The sequence below is a fragment of the Vigna umbellata genome, chromosome 5, assembly GCF_029865625.1.
Source record: "Vigna umbellata cultivar VRB3 chromosome 5, Vumbellata_1.0, whole genome shotgun sequence".
NCBI lineage: Eukaryota > Viridiplantae > Streptophyta > Magnoliopsida > Fabales > Fabaceae > Vigna > Vigna umbellata.
In genome coordinates, this window is record NC_142169.1 from 69,363,488 (window position 1) to 69,383,154 (window position 19,667).

Here is a 19,667-nt window from a genome sequence, read left to right on the forward strand (position 1 = left end):
ATTTTACAGAAAATAAGAATCGAAATGAATGCTTTATGTGATCATAATTGTTTGAAAATGTTGTAAGCAAACATGATCGTTTTCCATTATGTGTATAGCATAGAACTCAATAAATTTAATCAGCTACCTCAGATTAAAAAAAAGAGAAACTTGTTGCGTGACTACATTTTGAATTTCTTAATAATAATATTATATTTTTTGCTTATATATTGAAGCGACCGTTTAACAGTAAAGTGATGCATGTGAACAAACTATTATTGAAAATATGGGTGAAGAAACATCACAATCAGTGGCGATATCACTAAATATATCTGTATTTACGAATTTATATTGGCGATATCACTAAATATATCTGTATTTACGAATTTATATTTTGAGAGATAAATATTTTACATTTATTTGATATTATTTTTTAAATTTTTTGTTTAATTTTTAAAAAATATAAAAATATATTTTTCTATAATTATTTTGACCATGTGTATTAAATGAATCTAAATATATGTTATTTTACTATTTTTCTTTCATAATTTATAAGTTCACATGTTACGAATCTCGCAGTGATATGAGGAGAGGACCCAATCCAACACCATAAATTTCGGAACTATTACAGTATCAAAATTTGGTGTGAAATGTCACATGTCCAGTGAACTTTCTTCTTCTCTGTTTGCTTTTAGACTATACTTTATCTTTGGGGTTATATTATATTAACATGTTGTATCAATCTTCATTCTCGATACAGCATACCAGAATGCTCATGAAGATCAAAATACAAATACTTATCAATTAAGCTTTAAATATCTCATAAAAATTTCAATATATTTAGTGCAGATTTTTACTAAAACTACTCAGTGTCTCAAGGATTTTTATATTTTTCCAATTATTCTACCGTTTCAGTTATAATTATCAAAATGATAATTATATATAAATCAACATTACTACTTTAATCATATATAAATTTTGTGATCTATAAACTACAAAGTTGGTCATAAACCTTCGGTAACAACAAATTCTACATAAAAAAACTAGATACAGAGAAATTTTGCTGAACAGAGAAACAAATATGGTTATCCCGTCACATATTATAGAAGAATAAAATAATACAACTTTTGGTAATAGAGAAAAATTATCTGTATTAGACGTAAATGCGTCAAATCAGTGAGTTTCCTAGACAGTACATACTTTACTGAAGAAACAAAGATCATTTGTGAACAGAAAACATGTGGAACACTATGAAGACAAAAATAGCTTACACTGTGTTGGCAATAAAATACATAATAATTGAATCTAACATATGTGGTCACCATGGGACTATAATTTAACAGAATAATGTATGGAACTTTACCCTTCGGGTGCTAAAGATGGCCATCTCAAAAGCATAGCTTGTAAGCATTAATTAAGTGAAGTATAAAAATAATAGAGTGAAGTTTCAAGGTAATGATTTGAGGTGAAAAACTTGGCATGCTGGTTTGTATGCCTTCTTCACTGAAGCCTGTTCAAACTTCTTTCCAGCAGTTTCATTTTCATCTAAACCAGTCTGAACGAAAAATCTTATCCACCAAGACGAACTGCGCAACTTGGCCTTCATAAAAACAACCAAAAGGGGAAAACCTGAATTAATGACAATGTTTTGGGTAATATAACCTAACACTAATCAATATGCTTAGTTCTTTGCCGATATTTTTAAAACTGTATTACTGACCAATAATTTTTTTTCCAAGTTTTGGCAAAAACAAAAATTCACAGAACTAAATTTATTCTAAATTTCAGAGACTAAAAACATAATTAAAACAAAAATATTAATTATCTTTAAGACTTCCCAATGCATTATGGCAATTTGTCATTTCCTTTACTTCAATCTAGGACAACAATTTTCTATTTCCTCTCTGTACTTTCTTTTTTGTCCTAATAAAATCATCTTTGTAACCCTTTCCATCTAGTAATTTATACTAACTAACCAGCACCAATAGATTTCTCGTATGTAGTACGCAAAAAAATGCAGAATGTGCAAGTTTGCAATCATGTTGATGGTGAAGATCAGTCATTAGCCTAAATTCCTATCTTGTCAAGAAAGCATCAAGTTCAATAAAATACAGTCACTTACTGGACGACCAAATTTGGCCACTTCTTCACCCCTAGTTCTCTGCTGACCTGGATAACCTATACATGAAAATGGGATTCAGAAGAAAGAAATCAGAAGTGAATTGATACTCAATTTTCTATCACAGCCAACATGAGTTTTTTTCTTGTGAATGATGAAAGTAAAAGAGCATGATTTGAAGACAACAAAAAACTTGAAAGGTCATCAGTTTATCATGACTTGAATAGCTTAGGTCTTGGCAAATATGACCCTCATCAGCCAAATAATATGCAGAAACAAATGCCTAAGACAAATCCAGTACTATATTAAGTTTCAATGTACCTGCAAAGATAACAACGCCATCAGCAGATACCCTTGCCAACTCAGGCAGGGTTTTATTCAGGTATTTTGGAGATAAGTAATCCAATGCATCTGACACAAGGACCAGAGAAAATGACTTTGCTCGATAAGGTAGAGGAAACTTTATATCAGCCACTCGCACAATGCCCTTGCGTACAAGACTTTTACACTTCGCACCAACATCATCTAACTCATAAGGTTCTATTCCCCAAGCCTCAGTATCCTCTTCTTCTAACAAACTAGCTACCACAAGACAAGAGTCAGGGCCAACATGCAAAACCTTATGCATGCTGTCGCCATACGCTTTCTTCAAAACGGGCAATGCCTGTAGGACTTCTGATGAGCATGATGCACCACCTGCATATGCACACCAGAGGTGTTTGAATTGAAAATAATTGCTTAAAATTTGAAATCTACAATTCTTTATACTAAATGTCAATGAATGAGCACATACTTAAAGTACAAAAAGATGTTGATAATGTCTAACTTCCCCATTATGATACCACCAGAATCATATAGCTCCCAGTAAGAGAGTAAAACCAGCCATAAGATATAATAAAGTATCATCAACTAGTCAAGCCTTTATTTTCTCATACGTTTAGGGCAATAATGTAAGAGTCTATTTGGTTTCTGCATTTTCTGTTCCCATTTTCGTTAAATATAGAAAATTTCAACAAAATTAGTTTAATTGAGTTTGAGAGAGAGAAAAAATATATTGAAAGTAATTTCTATCTTTTATTGGAAACGGGAAAAACAAATTCTTGCCACTTGCTCTTTGTTAGCTTTTCTCAATGCTGACAAGACTCGCATTTATATATTATCCAATTTTCTCTTTCTGATGATTGACACTACCTCAATCCAGTCAGCCAAACCACAAGGCCCATTTCTATGCTTGACCTAACTGGCAACGAACAACCACTGCAGAACTGCAAGGCCTTTAAAGTTCCAGTATTGATCTGATCAAAATAGTTCTTGGTAAAGCCCAAACAGTCGCAATTTCTTATGTTTGAGCATCGAGCTATTCCATTCCAATGGTATAGACAGATATTATAAACATGATTAATAAAACTATTCTGGTTGATAAGATTTGAAAACAGAAAATAGAAAACAATTATTAATTTCACAATATAGATTTTAGAACATGAAAATGGATACAAATTTACGGAAGGGATAATTGAGGATGTTTCCAGAAAAACAGAAGTTATTAACAAATTAAATATCTGAAGGTAAACTACGATGCATAATCTGATAATCCTATCCATAGTTCTATACTTGTATGTCAATAGTGATACCAAAACAAACAACAACTTTCTAGTTTTGAACCAAACTATCCACCCTTAATCAAGAGCAAGCTATGGGATGAAACCACAAGGTCAAAAATAAAAATGTGCATGTTTTAGAGAGACATAGAAATGAATTGAAATAAATAAAAGGAGACACACAAAGGACTATCTAAATTAAAGGAAATGAATCATTTCAAACATTATTTACCTTAGTTTCATATAAACATCCTAAGCCGCCTTACATGGGAAATTCTATGTGAGTAGAACATTTTCAAACATAAAACAGGATAAAGTTAGTTTTGTTACCTTCAAGTTTACTAAAATCTTTAACATCACTACTAGCTCCACCTGCCATGTGACCAAACAAACGAAAGTCAACATCAGTATCAATAGAATTTTATACAAAGCGCAAGTTCATGAAACAGAATATATCTTCTTGTTAGTTTATGCAGTGATGTTAGCCACTTTTCTTTCTATTTTACAAAAATAAAAAAGAAAATCTGGCTAAAATTCATAATTGAGACAAAATGATCAGTTAGAGGATTACTAGGATCCATGAGGATGGTATAATATGTATGAATCAACATGCTGAACGAACTTGTATTTATTTAGTTTATGATAAAGACTGAACCGACATTAAAGCTCTTCACTTCATTTTAAACGGTGATAGAGGTATTAAAACAGTTCCTTTAATGAATTTGACTAATTCACCGAATCTGATGGATATCGAGAAATTAGCACACTTGTGTTCTCTTCTAAACTTGACTAGCGTGCCCTTTTACCTACCTCAAAATTCTTACCAAATATGACTGTTTACAAAGAAATTTTCTTTATTTTTACTTTTAAAGCATGACCTCCACAAATCTCTACATATTTTTCATATAGCTCTCTCTGCTACCGCTTGGGCAACTTATTACATTTATACTCCATGTTGTACATCAGTTGCAATGTTAGATCAATCGCTCCTTAACCACATTTTTCTTAATGACCAAAAAGTCACGATCCAAACTTAACAAACCCAAGGAAGTTGTACAGTAATCAGGTATAAATGACTGTATCCAAAATCAAAAGTTCACTCTGGTAGGTAGCTTGGCATTTGAAACACAATATTTGGAGGACGACAATTTCAAAATCCTTCTATTATTTCTCCAGGCTTCAATTGACCAGATTGGTGACAGAGTACAAACCTGAACTGCTGTAAAAATAACCAATCAAGAAGATTGCACCCTGAAAATTAATAAATGTCAACTTATCAAATACAATGTGTTGACACCAAGCTGACGAATATAGTAAATTGAGAAAACTGTATATTGATTTAGGTACAGGGGGGATAAGAAGTAGAAAATACCACAGATGCAGGATCGGGATTGGGGCACTCATGGTATATCAAACAGAAACATTGCAAATAAAACGAAATGAAATCAGACTATTTCCATATTATATTTCAAAGAAAACATACCACAATCACAAGCCCAATAGATAGGAGGGGAGAGTTTTGAGATTTGGACTGGATGGACGCCACAAATGGTATACTTCCATCATCAGCTAACCGACGTGAAGGATTTCCTGGCCTCCTTGACATGATAATGGCAATGAGCCTTCAGACCTGCCACAAGTTATGGAAACAAGCTCGGTTGTGTGTTTCAAATAAGTTGTAAGTATCTGCTACCTACGCTGCTTTTTCCAAGGGATAAACTTTTCTTGAAGCCAAGGCCACCCATTTAGCTTTAGTTGAGAAATAAATAATACAAAATGCATAACAAATGCTAAAAGGCTCCACATGGCATGGTCATTTATCAATACGATCAAGATGCAGTACACTTGCAACAAGAATCTTGTGCATATCTCAACAGTTTTCCAATTAAACAAATGCAGTGACCATAAGAAAACAGTGTATTCTGCAGTGTCAAGTACCAAAGTTGCACACAGAAAAATTCGCCTAACAATCCCATCAAACTCAGTACGGCAAAACTCCTTTCTTAAAGTTTCGTATCTCTTTCTAAACGTGGGAAGTTGATAGTTCTACTTAACAAACACATAAGTCATAATTGATTCCAAAAAGCTCCAATACATTAAGAAAACTATACTTCTAAGGACTTAATACACTAAGCTTAAGCTCAAATAGACAACACCCTTTTCAGAACATAAACCATGAAGCATCAACAAATAAAAGCAAATCGATCCAGTGGAACTAAACCCAAAAATGGGGGTTAACTTAAAATAGAGTACAAGCACGAAACAGATCGAATTGAGTGAGTGATATAGATGTGAAGGTAGTAAAGAAAGAAAAATGATAAAGGCTAAGTTGATGATTAAAGGTGTGATCTTGTACCACATAGAGTGCATGAGAAGCAAAATGGGTAAAAGGGAAAATTAAGAAAAGAGCTTACCCAACAATAGTGATGAGAAATGAAAGAGGGTAGATCCCTTCAGTCACCACCCAGATCTGTGCAGTGTGCTCTTCCTCTGTGCTGTGACTGAAAGAGACTCACAACTCAAGGCGGTGGATTCGGGTTCATGCATTAATATATTTATTTTATTTTCTTTTCTTTTATTTGTTTTGGATTAATTTTTTGCATTATTATCCATTATTTATTACTGTATTGATTTCCCTATTTGGTTGGGTTAGTTATTTGTGCACTCACACACTAGTCAATCACTACCTTCCCAAAATTACTTCTTCTTTTTATATATATTTCAAAATTTCCTTTGATATTTTTGAGTTATAGGAAAATGAAAAAAAAATATAATCCAAAATAAAATTAATTTACGTATACATAAAGAAATGTTCAATTACTTTACTGGCTTTTAAAAATATACAGTAAATTATTAAATTTAATATAACTGGATGAAATGTTGATTTTCACTTAATGTGAACCTAAACCATAAGTTTTGTATGTTTTGGTGGTAAAATGATAGACATTTTTGTACTAGAGAGAATGAAGTTTGAACTATTAAAGAAGAGATAATATTGGGATATTTTATTGAATTGAAATAAGTTTAACAGTGGATCGTGATAATGTGTTAGGATGATTTTTGGTGCTAATAATGATTGAATGGATCAAAGTTAATGTAACATGGGTGGGTCTCTCCAAAGAAAATCCACTGATTGTGGTCATCTGGAGGTGTGGTTGGGATAATTTTCTGAAATAACATAAAAAAGATTGAACAAACGTTTAATATAATATGTTTTTAGTCTCTTAAATAAACTATAATCATTTTTAATGTCTTTTAAAAACATTTCCTTTTTAACGTTTTTTTTTATAAAATATAACATGAGTTATTTTTATTTCCTTAAATCAGGAAAATAAAAATGCTGCACTTAAACACAGATCAAAATAAAAATAAAAATAAAAATAAAGTAACTCATCTTAAAATATAATAATAGACCAGGACGATTTAACTTAAAATAAAAACAAAAAACAAAAAACAAAACATACTACCCAGAAGTGAGTGGTCTACCATTAAATGTATAGAAAAAAAGAAAATACATGCATTGTAGGCTGATAAAGAAGAATGCTTGATGTTGTATAATATAAGAGAACTCTTTACTTATTAAAAATTTGAAATTAGAAAATTAATATTTCTTATATTTGATTTAATTGTTAAGAAAATTTCAAAAAAGAATATTTTTTTATAATGATTTTTATCTAAGTTATCATAACAGAAATAAAATTATATTTACTCCAATTGAAATAAAAAAATTTAATAAAAAAATATCATATAAATTTTATTAATTATTTACAAAATCACGTATACTTAAAGATGATAATAGGGATTGGTTATCCGTTTTGACTTATTTCGTATTTGACTCATAAAAAATAGTTTGGAGCCACCTTCCCTTATAAAAAAATATAAGCTAATTTCTTTTACTACCACAAATAATGTTTGATAGGCAGATTTGTGATCAGTTTTAAAACTTTTTATTATTTAATTAAATTAATAGAAATACTAATTTTTATAAAATTATTTTTAAAAATTAGTGATACTTTTAATTATATAAATCATAATTATTAAGTACAAGTCTATTAAGAATAAAAATGATTTTGAATTTGACTAAAAAATGAGAAAAAACACTAACGAGAGATCTATTTTTAGATGGATTGGATATGAACAAGAGAGGTACTTGTTGATAAATGGAGAAAAAAATGTATTTAGAAAAAACATACATGTTATGTTAACGTTATTAGATTTTAAGAATTTAAATTGATGTAAACTATGCGGATCAAATGCGAGTTAACCATACAAGTTGACCCATCAAATGCGGATCAAATGCCTAAACAGATCAAAATACTTAGTTCGTCCCATACTGTTATCTTTACATAACATATAATTATTTTGTTATTTAATGTTTGAAAAATATTCAATATAATGTTTTTCTATAATTAGAATGACACTAAAAATTGAAGATTAAATTAATATTTTATATAATTAAATGAAACATTTTAACATTAAGAAAATACTAAATTGAACAATTAAAAGAAAATAGGAAAAAAATAATATATATATATATAAAGAAGATTCCATATATTTTGTGTACACATTTGATTTTATTCTTTAAATATATTTTTCATCAAAATAAGTATTTATCAATTTAAATTTAACTATTTGTTTTCAGTTTAAACTTTTTTTTTTAATTTTAAACTATAATAGTTTTTATAATAAAAAATAATCTGAAAATAATAATTTACAAAAATATTATTTAAACTTACTTTTAGAATGCTACGAGTTTGTCCTCCCACCCAAAATCGGAGAGTTTCGTATTCAAACTGACTTAATTAGATTTTAATCATGAGAGGATAATTTTCTTCTTCGTCTTTTCTCTTTTCTTGAGAGTAGCAGTTTAGAAATCAATGAAGCATAAGTACGTAAAAGAATAAATAAATTCAAATCCTACCTACTTGAACTAGTGGTCAACCATCAAAATAAGGGCTAAATAACAGCAGCAATATTCTGATATGAAAGATAAGCCTACTTATACTACCTTTTTACACTGTTGAACGTTTTTATTTATTAGTTTTATTTCAAAATTTATTTCTTGATTACAAAATTTCAAAACTTTGTCTAATGGTATGTTAGTGTCTAAAAGTACTTATACTCTATATTTACATTATGTATATTTTAAAATTTATAAAACAAAATTCATTTGATTATATTTTTCTAATTTCGACAAATCTGATATAAACAAACAAGAAAAATATTTAATTCAACAATTGTGTAAATAAAACATTTTTATGCAAATTATTGGTAATTATTTTAGAGATGATGTAGAAGTTGATGGTGATGTAACATTGTAGAATTTCTTTTGTCGTTTATTTTTTATTTTCTTGGCCTATGTGTAGATTTGATTCAAAGGGTTTAATTGTTTTTTGTTGGGTCATGCGTAGATTTGATTCAAAGGATGAAACATACGTTGTTAATTAAATCAATATTTTGAATAGGGATGGCTCTGCCTCTTTCATCTTACCTCACCTTTCATTCACAATTATTGTTTTTTTGAAAAACACAAATAACGTCATCTTTCACATTTTTAATAATAAACAACATTTTTAACATTAGATTATCGAAAAATATTTAGAAAGTTTTTTAAATTGATCTATGGAAGCATTGATTTAAAATCATCCATTTTCTATTTAATAAGAAAATTTATAAATCAATTGTAGTTGTAAAGTAAATTAATAAAAAAAGTGATTTTTCTAAAATTTTGTCATGTTAATTTACGATACTTGTAACTACATTTAGATTAAATCCAAAGTTTTGCAAAAGAAAAAATCGTTTAACAATAAATTTGTTACATTGAGTTTGGTCAACAAACAAGTTTGACCAATACAATTCGAGCCAAAATAAAAAATAAAAATTCTATTTTCTCTACAATTATTTAGTTCTTTCTTAATATTAGAAATAATACAATATATACAAATTTACAATTAATTTATTCGATTTTTTCCTTTTTTTTTAAGATGAACTTATATACTCATATATACAAATACTTTATCCTATTCATCACAAAATCTTAGTTCAAATCTTTTATATTCGATAAAAAAAAGTATTTTAAGATTTTTTTTATTACTATTCTAATTGAAATAGTCATTTTCCTTAAAAAAAAATATTAAAATTTTTTCAATATATTTATAACAAAGGTTTTATAACACTCCCTTCTTCCATGACATTTTTCTCTTTCATGTTTATCAATCTTTTGCCCGTGTTTGTGTTTTTGTCCTCCCCTGTGCTTCTATCATCAACACTTCCTTCCACCATTCCTCCCTTCATCACTTTGAAAATTGGTATACCATAAATGTGTTTTATCGATGATAAAGTGTTGTTCTTAATAAGTATGCCTTTTGGATGATAGAACTCTTGATTATAAAATAAACTCATTTATAGTTTTTGAGGTGTAATTTTATATTTGTATTATTCATACATTACTAGTATTTTTCAAGAGTGTGGTTAACTTTATATTTCTATTATTCATACATTACTTGTTGAGGTTTACATATATTTTAAATTAGGAAAAATTAATATAAGATTTATATCATATATAATTTATTTTTTATCATAATACAAGACATAATTAATAAGTTATGTATTGGACTATAAGTTATATGTTTGAAAATAAATAACTCTCTGTCGACCCCGTAAGTATTTCACCAAGAAACATTTCAAACATGTTTTTCAATATAAAAAAAAAAAAAGCATTCTTTTTAAAGAAGCACGTTCAAAAGAAAGAAGCATCCCTTCTTTCTGATTTCACTGTTGATAATGTCCGTTCACCTGTTCTCTTTATTACATCTTCTTTCCAACAAGTAGTGGGACGAAGAACATTAATTTACCAAAAGGAAACAGAAAAAGAATCAGAACCAGGAACAATCTCGTATTTATGTTGTTCGTGTCTGCATGAGTAGTAAAGGGGCATTATCCAACGCAAGAACACACGGCATCTTTACTAAAATGCCAACTTGTGCTGTGTGGGTCCCTTCTTTCGCAAGCTACATAACGATTCGATGACTATGATCTCTCACCGACCTACCCACATAGAGGGTTGTGTTTGAGTAACTCTAGTATTCATTTTGGTAACAGTCTTCTTTCGGGAAAAACCACTCTCAAACAAACCCAACATTCGTCTACCTTCTATCGCATTCCATTTATTAAACAAAACCATCTTTTCAACATAACTTGGACACCCTTTAAAGCTATGGAGGTGTTGCTCTAACTCTCGCTAGGATTCAGACAAAAGAACATCATCAACAACATATTCGAGAGTGGTTTCAATGGCGGTGGAATACAAGTGCTGTGAAACTCAGTTTTTCATGCGGTTACTGATAATTGTGCTGCTTGTGTTGTTTGCTGGAATGATGTCAGGGCTCACTTTAGGACTCATGTCCTTGAGTCTGGTTGATCTTGAGGTTCTTGCCAAGTCTGGCACCCCTCAAGATCGCAAACATGCTGGTATTTTCTCATCGTAATCAAAACAGATATCAGTTCTTTGATTTTTGTTTTTTGTTTAAAAAGTTCAAACCATCTACTTGAATCAAAGTTAGAACATTTCAACTTTAGTTCTTTACCCAATTGAAAAACTGAAGCAAGGTCGGTTTAACCGGCTTTCTTGAAGTGACACTTTAGTATTAGGAAGGAGGAACAGTAAGCAGGGAAGAAAATTAAGTCAAGGGTGCTGGGTGATTTGTAGTTTTAATCATAGTTAAGTCTTTCCCCTCCTAAGGTACTCGGAGACTGAGTGTCATTCCTAATCTGTGAAAGCTTTGTCACTGAAGAAATAGAAATAACATTGTTATAGATGTTATTATTGAATCTAGAGCTGTTTTAACTTGCTTCTTTTTTTGTCTTTACAGCGAAGATATTGCCTGTTGTCAGAAATCAACATTTGCTGCTTTGCACCCTTCTAATTTGCAACGCTGCAGCTATGGAGGTAGAACAAAAATCATGTGTTGGTGTGTATTTAATCAAATGGTTTGACTGACCCCTTTGATCACTCATAGACAAAAAAAGAAATGAAATGGTTATACCAAAAGATTCAGCTAATATTTGATATGGGTGTTTCTTTTGTCAGGCACTTCCTATCTTTCTTGATAGTCTTGTTGTTGCATGGGGTGCTGTTCTGATTTCAGTAACATTAATTCTCCTGTTTGGCGAGGTGAGAAACTTTTTTTCTCCTTGTATGTTACATATAACACATGCATCTGGTTAGGAAAGTCAGAAGCTCATGTTCAATCAAGATTCCTTCATCAGTGGAAATAATAAGACCAGATCACTAGAAGTAGCTGATGTTTTTTATTTATAGCATATATTTACTAAACATGTGACTGTCTTAAGAAAATCTTTGGACTTAGCTACTCTGCTTGCAGTGTAAAATTGTTCTGACGTGTTGACTTGTATGTAGATCATACCACAATCAATTTGTTCACGGTATGGTTTAGCAATTGGAGCAACAGTGGCTCCAGTTGTCCGTGTCCTTGTGTGGATATGTTTTCCTGTTGCCTATCCAATTAGCAAGGTGATATACAATTGTTAGTACTTTTTTAGGTAGTTTTGTTCTAGTAAACATGGATCCAATTTAATTCGTTAATAATTGATTTTCTTTATCTCCTTGACTTTCTTTTGTTCCCTTTATTTGGTTTTCCAGTTGTTGGACTATTTGCTGGGGCATCGACATGAAGCACTTTTCCGTAGAGCTGAGTTGAAAACACTTGTAAATCTGCATGGAAATGAGGTCTGTATCAGAGCCTTTTTGATGTTTTGGACTGAGCATACATTGATTCATTTTCTTTTGAAGTTGAAGGCTTGTAGTTTTCTGTGCTTATCTTGTTAATTCATTTGTGTGCTCCAATTTACCACCTTTTACTTCCAAATTCCAATACTGTGAATAATGTCACCAAGGATAACCCTATATTTTTTTGTGGCTATGTATTATATTAGGCTGGAAAAGGTGGGGAACTGACACATGATGAAACAACAATCATTGCTGGAGCACTTGAACTCACTGAGAAGACAGCCAGTGACGCCATGACTCCCATAACTGAAATATTTTCCATTGATATTAATTCAAAGCTTGATAGGTAAATGTGACTCAAAAGCTTATAAATTGCAAACTACATTTTTGTATCTTATGAAGCATTTTGTCATCAAATCCAATGCTTGTTTTAAGCAGGGAATTGATGAATCTAATATTGGAGAAAGGGCATAGCAGAGTCCCTGTCTACTACGAGGAGACTACAAACATTATTGGACTTATCTTGGTATGAATTGAGTCTCTTGTTTTTATTCAAGACTTCATTCAACAGTCTTTTTTCCATCGTGTGAAAATTTGCTGCATAAACTACCCTCGGTTTTGCACCAATTTCTCTGAGCTTCAATCTGTTAAATTTGTTTCCAAGAAGATTATTACAAACTTAATAGGATTCATTGCATTTTTGCTTTAACTTTAAGCATGCAAACATCTTACTTTCAGGTCAAGAATTTACTGAGAATTGACCCAGAAGAAGGAATAGCGGTGAAAAGTGTGACCATACGGAGAATACCAAGGTATTCTGTTTATAGTTTGCAAGTTTTAAGGAGGATTATTACGACCACTGAAACTACATTACATATAATTACAGGGTTCCAGAAACTATGCCACTGTATGATATTTTGAACGAGTTCCAGAAGGGCCATAGCCACATGGCTGTTGTTATCAGAAACACTGACAAGACAGATCAACACTCTTCTAACAATAATGCCAATGGTAATCATATGCTCAAATTAGGCTAAACTAGTGATCTATACATAATGCGATCACAATCAGTGATTATCTAATGCTTAATACTAAAAACTCTTGTTCATCTTGTTTCAAATTGAGAATTTCTTTCACATCATAATAAATGCTCCCTTTCTCTGTGATGAATGTGAAATGAGCACAGTGAGAGATGTGAAGGTAGATATTGATGGCGAGAAGACTCCCCAAGAGAATAATAATCTGTTGAAAAGCAAAAGGTCACTCCAAAAGTGGAAGAGCTTTCCAAACTCGAATAATTCGAACAGGGGAAGTTACAGGAGCAGAAAATGGTCAAAAAATATGTACTCAGATATCTTGGAAATAGATGGAAACACACTTCCAACACCACCAGAAAAAGAAGAAGCTGTTGGAATTATCACCATGGAAGATGTCATTGAAGAGCTTTTACAGGTACTAAGTTCATCAAGGCCAATCTGAATGAACAATTTCATTTGCTCTTGAAATATTGTATTAACATCAATTTCTCTGCGTAGGAGGAGATCTTTGATGAGACCGATCATCACTTTGAAGACTCGTGACAACGATCTTTCAACAGTCTCTCACCTTAATTTCACATACTTATCTTAGATTCATAGATGATTATTACATTAGATAATCAGAAAACTGTTGGGGGTGTGAATAATTGATGTGATAAGAACGTGAGAAGCCCTTATCCATGGTAGAATCTATTTTTGTTAGTACTTTTACATCAAAATTATTTTCCTTTTTCTTGATGTTATGTGTATCAACATCATTGTATTTTGTTAGTGACAACAAATGCAGTATGCGACATACATACATACGTTGCTTGCACTGATTTGAGCTAGAATAATTCATTTGGGCACATGCTATTAGAATCTTGCTCTATATATTCAAAGATGAAAATGATTTAAAGTATCAATAATTTTGATCAATATCTTGAATGTAAGATGGCTGAAATTTGGATAAAATAATTTTATATTTTCAAGTTATTGAATTGCATTTGTCTTCTCCTTTTGTTTGTACTATTGCTATTAGTAGCAGGCCCTGACGTTTTCAAATACTTGTTGTAAGGTATTACTAATTGTAAATATCAGTGTATTGAATACAATAGTTGAATTCAACCTTTTAAAATGAAATATATTAGACAGCATGTACCAAAGGACAAAGACACACGTTTCTTTAAATTAAAATATTAAACTTAAAATACAGGAATGTAAATTTTAAAACTAAAAGTTGAATTTAACATAATTTAAACATTTATTAAGGAAGTCTAATTTATTAAAAAAATAATAATAGAGTAGGGGTGTATTTATTCCAAGAGTTAAGTATAGAATAACTTGCTCTTGATTATTGAGATTAATTATATAATAAATGTATTTAATTTCTCCTAAGAAAATCTTAATGTATTTTTTCTCTCCCCTTTATTAATATATTTTTAATAGTTATTTTATGATGAAGAGAATATTATGAAAAAAGGTTATTAGTAAAGAAATCACATGTTGAATGGGATGATGCCGGACTAAAATTATATGTTGAATTTTATCATAATTGTTTTATCATTAGCTTATCATTATCTTTATTTTGTGTTTTATCATTAGCTTATCATTATTTTTATTTTGTTATTGTGTTTTTTTTTTGTGATGATCACCTTAAGTATGAATTTAAGAAAAACATTTTTTTAGTTGTCTTAATGTAGGAGTTTACGGTGTAATAGTAGTATAAATAGTTCTTTTTGTTTTTCAGGTATAGACTTTTCTTTCTCTTGAAATCAAATTTCTTGTAAGTTATCATACATATGTAGTGTTTATTTTAACAATTTTATACTATTAAAATGAGATGTTACATCAATAATATTTATTTATATTTTAATTAAATTTTTAATAATTTAAAATTTAATTGTTTAAAATATTAATTAGTTTTTTTATAGATAATTATATGATAAATAAAAAACATAATTTATATAAGCTATTTACTTAATTATTTTACAAGTATTTTAATCTTTTAAAGAAACTATGAATACAAATATTATATTAACTAATTACAAATAACATTAATAAAATAAATAATACCTTATATTTTCAATCAAAATAAATGTCATATTAATATATTTCTATTATAATTTTGATGCAATAAAAAAATATTAAATATTTTAATTAAAATATTTAGAATACATTTTGAATAGAAATTAAAATTATGCATTTAAAAATAATGGTATCAATATATGTGTTATTATTCATTATATAATTATTTATAAAATTTAGTTAATGTTTAAAGAATTAATTTTTTTATTATTAAAAAAGTTATAAAATAAGTGTAATGTAATTATATTTAATATATATATATATATATATATATATATATATATATTAAAAAGTATAGTAAGTAATGATTGATATTAATAAAGAAGGAAGAGAAATATTTAGTCTCACAAATTTCATATTTGAAATATTTCTCTGTGGGTAAAAAAAAGTGTATAAGATTTCACATTTAGTAGTAATACAATCAAATTAAGTTATATCAATAGAAGACATATTTCTCTTAAATTTAACTTTGAGATTAAATTAGACAGAAGCCCAAATGTTAAAACAAAGTACATAGTATTTAAAGACAGCTGCTGAAGTTAACGTTAGTTACAAAATTGTGAGACAGTGTTCTCTATTTTAATAGTTGAAGACACCACTTGATAAATTGATGCTTTAAGCCCATAATTAAAAAGGATTTAAACAACTATCATGATTTTTGTATCATTGAATACGTCTTAGAAAAACACGTAACCATATTTGGAATGTCCTGTTTGAAATGGTTGGCGGCAGTAGCATTAATATGTTCAACAGAAGGAAGCAGAATAAGAATCAAGAAATACCATTCCAGAGAAAAATTCTTGCCATATCCAAGGCAAAAACAGTTGATTGGTTGGTTTGGTGTTTGTCCCTATCCTTCGAAGCTTCATTATCGATGACCAGTTAACCATGACAATGATCACCATCATGATCATGAACACAAACATATAACCATACATTTGACGACAACAACAACAAGGAATGTGTGTTTGTGTGTAGAGTGGTTACAATGGCAGTGCAGTATGAGTGCTGTGATGTGGAGTTTTCAAAACGCGTATTGATAATTGTGCTGCTCGTGATATTCGCTGGATTGATGTCAGGGCTCACTTTAGGCCTCATGTCATTGAGTCTCGTTGATCTTGAGGTCCTTGCAAAGTCTGGAACCCCTCACGATCGCAACAATGCTGGTGAAATTTCTCTCCTTGCCTTATGGAAACTCACCATAACGTATATTTTCTTACAATATTGGGATAAGTTTGTTTTTTTATAACTCCGATTGTTTGAACTTGTGTTTTGTCATAACAGCAAGGATATTGCCTGTTGTCAGGAATCAACATTTGTTGCTTTGCACACTCCTAATTTGCAATGCGGTAGCCATGGAGGTAAAACTAAAATCATGTGTTAGTGTCTGCTTAATCACATGAATACACAGAAAGATCCAGCCAATTTTGGATAATGGTGTTGGTTTTGACAGGCCCTTCCAGTTTTTCTGGATAGTCTTGTTGTTTGGTGGGGTGCTATACTGATTGCGGTGACATTAATCCTTCTGTTCGGTGAGGTGAGAATTTTTTTCTGATATATGTTAAATTAAATGCAATGCATACATATCACAGGTTAAAAACTAAGGAGATCGCTTCCTTTTTGACACAATGTGTCTCTGAAAGTCAGAAGCTCATCCTCAAGACTTTCTACTGGCACATTCAATCTGCTTAATGATACCTTCGGTAGTGATTGCAGTCCTAACACTGCTTGGTTGCATCAGCGCATATCTTTACTCAATATATTGTAGGAATTATTGGCATGCAGATAATCAACTTGCTACGTAACATTCTCTAACATCTGCTTACTTTTGAGAAGATTATACCTCAATCAATTTGTTCTCGCCATGGTTTAGCAATTGGTGCAACAGTGGCTCCAGCTGTTCGAGTTCTTGTATGGATATGTTTTCCTGTTGCTTATCCAATTAGTAAGGTGACACAAATTAAGCAGACTTTTTATTGATACTTCTTCAGTTTTATTTCAGTAACCAGGGACGAATTTGATTTGTTATCCATAGACTTTCTTTTCCTTCTTGACCTTTTTTACATTCATTTGGTACCCCAGTTGCTGGACTTTTTGCTGGGGCATCGACATGAAGCCCTTTTCCACAGAGCTGAGTTGAAGACACTTGTAAATCTGCATGGCCATGAGGTCTGTATCAGAGCTACATGATGCTTGAGGCATGCATTTATAAGTTATAAGTCTGTTTGTTCATTTTCTCTTGAAATTGAAGACTAGTCTTCAGTGCTCTTCATCTAATTCAACAGTATGCTGCAGTTCTCAACCATTTCTTTTCCAATCTGAATAATGTAACTGCGGGTTATCTTCTTCTCTTCTAGTTGCTTAGACTCCATTTGAACACTCATGATGCTTTGTGTTAGGCTGGAAAAGGTGGGGAACTGACACATCATGAAACAACGATCATTGCTGGAGCACTGGAACTCTCTGAGAAGATAGCCAGTGATGTCATGACTCTCATAACCGAAACATTTTGTGTTGACATTAATTTAAAGCTTGACAGGTAGGGACAAAAGGTGTCTCAAAAAATTATCAATGTGAGTTCTAGCTTTTGTACTTTTTACAATTTTCCGTAATCAAGGGTTATTGTTACAGGTATCTGATGAATCTGATAATGGAGAATGGGCATAGCAGAGTCCCAGTCTATTATGAGCAGCCCACTAATATTATTGGACTTATCCTGGTATGCATGCAGTCTGTTGTTCTTCTTTAACCTATCGATAAAATCTATTTTGCATTGACAGTGTAAATCCACATAATAGTTTTGCATCAATTTCATTGAGATTCAACTTGTATATCAACTTATTTATCATTTTACATTAAGTTTGTTTTTAACTCTAAGCAGATACACTATGGACTTTCAGGTCAAGAATTTATTGACAATTGACCCAGAAGATGAAGCACCAGTGAAAAGTGTGACCTTGCGAAGAATTCCAAGGTATTTTTGTTTTAAGTTTGGCAAATTTACTGTAACTTGAAAAACATAAGCACTAAAATTAATGGCATTATATTACATTAAAATACGTTCATATCTGAAGTTTACATGATTAGCAGGGTTCCAGAATCGATGCCACTGTATGATATTTTGAATGAGTTCCAAAAGGGTCATAGCCACATGGCCGTCGTCGTTAAAAACTGGGACAAGACTGAGCAAAAACCTTCCAACAATAGTTCCTACGGTAAGCACATGCTGTAATCAAGTTAAACTATGCTAACATTTTATTTAGATTTTCTCTTCAAAACTGAACTTTTTCACATCACAACATGTTCTCCTTGTCTATCTTGATAATGGCTTGAAATACACTCAGTGAGAGATGTGAAGGTGAATATTGACGGTGATAAGCCTCCCCAAGAGAATAATATAAGAGCTAAATTGTCACACCATAAATGGAAAAACTTTTCAAACTCAAATAATTCGAAGAGGGGTGGTTCCCAGAGCAGAAAATGGTCCAAAAATATGTACTACGATATTTTGGATATAGATGGAAATTCACTTCAAAAGTTGCCGGAAAAAGAAGAAGCTGTTGGAATAATTACTATGGAAGATGTCATCGAAGAGCTTTTACAGGTACTAAATTCATTGAGGTAACTTTTAGCAAATAAATTTGCTCACGGAATCTTGAGTTGACATCAATATTTCTTTGTAGGAGGAGATCTTTGATGAGACGGATCATCATTTTGAAGACTTCTGACAGTGATCCTTCCATACGATCATGTAGATTAGTCTTTCACATACTTGTCTTGGAGTTTAATAGCTAATAATTATTATTCCTTCTTATCCTTTTTATAGAAAACAAGTGATAATATCACTTCCTTTTTTATATAAAAAAAAAACTGTGTATACACGTATTTAAAAAGTATATAACAGACAATTATACATTTGCAATGCGCTTGAATTGAAGTATTATTTCTGCATATGCAGTCGGTCCCCTTTACTACATATCGTTACTTATCAAGTACTTATATTTTACAAATAATCTTGTTAGTATTGGGAAGTCTAATGATACCGTGGCTAAACTTGAAATGTCATCAACAATTTCAATTATAGTCTTGAAGGACTTTGGACCTTTTCTTCCCGTCAG

General features: G+C 30.8%; 3 protein-coding genes across 3 annotated transcripts; 2 read left to right on the top strand and 1 right to left on the bottom strand.

The window, feature by feature from the left end:
• Positions 1–1,113: 1,113 nt before the first annotated feature.
• LOC124831096 (putative pectin methylesterase CGR3) lies at positions 1,114–6,268 on the bottom strand. The gene is made up of 7 exons (XM_047304987.2): positions 6,111–6,268; positions 5,180–5,326; positions 4,908–4,947; positions 4,027–4,068; positions 2,420–2,794; positions 2,102–2,157; positions 1,114–1,579 (listed from the first exon to the last, which is right to left on the bottom strand). The coding sequence occupies exons 2-7, from the start codon at positions 5,300–5,302 to the stop codon at positions 1,427–1,429; spliced, it is 789 nt and encodes a 262-aa protein (XP_047160943.1). The 5' UTR covers positions 5,303–5,326; positions 6,111–6,268; the 3' UTR covers positions 1,114–1,426.
• Positions 6,269–10,744: 4,476 nt separating this feature from the next.
• LOC124831098 (DUF21 domain-containing protein At2g14520-like) lies at positions 10,745–14,299 on the top strand. The gene is made up of 11 exons (XM_047304989.2): positions 10,745–11,166; positions 11,568–11,644; positions 11,786–11,869; positions 12,116–12,229; positions 12,359–12,445; positions 12,652–12,791; positions 12,884–12,971; positions 13,184–13,257; positions 13,332–13,456; positions 13,632–13,897; positions 13,981–14,299. Exons 1-11 carry the CDS (start codon positions 10,989–10,991, stop codon positions 14,023–14,025), a joined length of 1,278 nt encoding a protein of 425 aa, XP_047160945.1. The 5' UTR covers positions 10,745–10,988; the 3' UTR covers positions 14,026–14,299.
• Positions 14,300–16,537: 2,238 nt separating this feature from the next.
• On the top strand, positions 16,538–19,277 carry LOC124838010 (DUF21 domain-containing protein At2g14520-like). The gene is made up of 11 exons (XM_088115933.1): positions 16,538–16,715; positions 16,834–16,910; positions 17,003–17,086; positions 17,386–17,499; positions 17,632–17,718; positions 17,949–18,088; positions 18,181–18,268; positions 18,450–18,523; positions 18,640–18,764; positions 18,894–19,153; positions 19,233–19,277. The coding sequence occupies exons 1-11, from the start codon at positions 16,538–16,540 to the stop codon at positions 19,275–19,277; spliced, it is 1,272 nt and encodes a 423-aa protein (XP_087972059.1).
• Positions 19,278–19,667: the final 390 nt, after the last annotated feature.

Coding starts and splice junctions, on each gene's coding strand:
- LOC124838010 (XM_088115933.1), top strand. CDS start 16,538: ATGGCAGTGCAGTATGAGTGCTGTGATGTGGAGTTTTCAAAACGCGTA. Junction 17,719..17,948: donor TAAATCTGCATGGCCATGAG/GTCTGTATCAGA, acceptor GCTTTGTGTTAG/GCTGGAAAAGGTGGGGAACT. Junction 18,524..18,639: donor ACCTTGCGAAGAATTCCAAG/GTATTTTTGTTT, acceptor CATGATTAGCAG/GGTTCCAGAATCGATGCCAC.
- LOC124831096 (XM_047304987.2), bottom strand. CDS start 5,302: ATGTCAAGGAGGCCAGGAAATCCTTCACGTCGGTTAGCTGATGATGGA. Junction 4,948..5,179: donor CTATTGGGCTTGTGATTGTG/GTATGTTTTCTT, acceptor ATTAATTTTCAG/GGTGCAATCTTCTTGATTGG. Junction 4,069..4,907: donor TTATTTTTACAGCAGTTCAG/GTTTGTACTCTG, acceptor GTCACATGGCAG/GTGGAGCTAGTAGTGATGTT.
- LOC124831098 (XM_047304989.2), top strand. CDS start 10,989: ATGGCGGTGGAATACAAGTGCTGTGAAACTCAGTTTTTCATGCGGTTA. Junction 12,446..12,651: donor TAAATCTGCATGGAAATGAG/GTCTGTATCAGA, acceptor GTATTATATTAG/GCTGGAAAAGGTGGGGAACT. Junction 12,972..13,183: donor ACATTATTGGACTTATCTTG/GTATGAATTGAG, acceptor TCTTACTTTCAG/GTCAAGAATTTACTGAGAAT.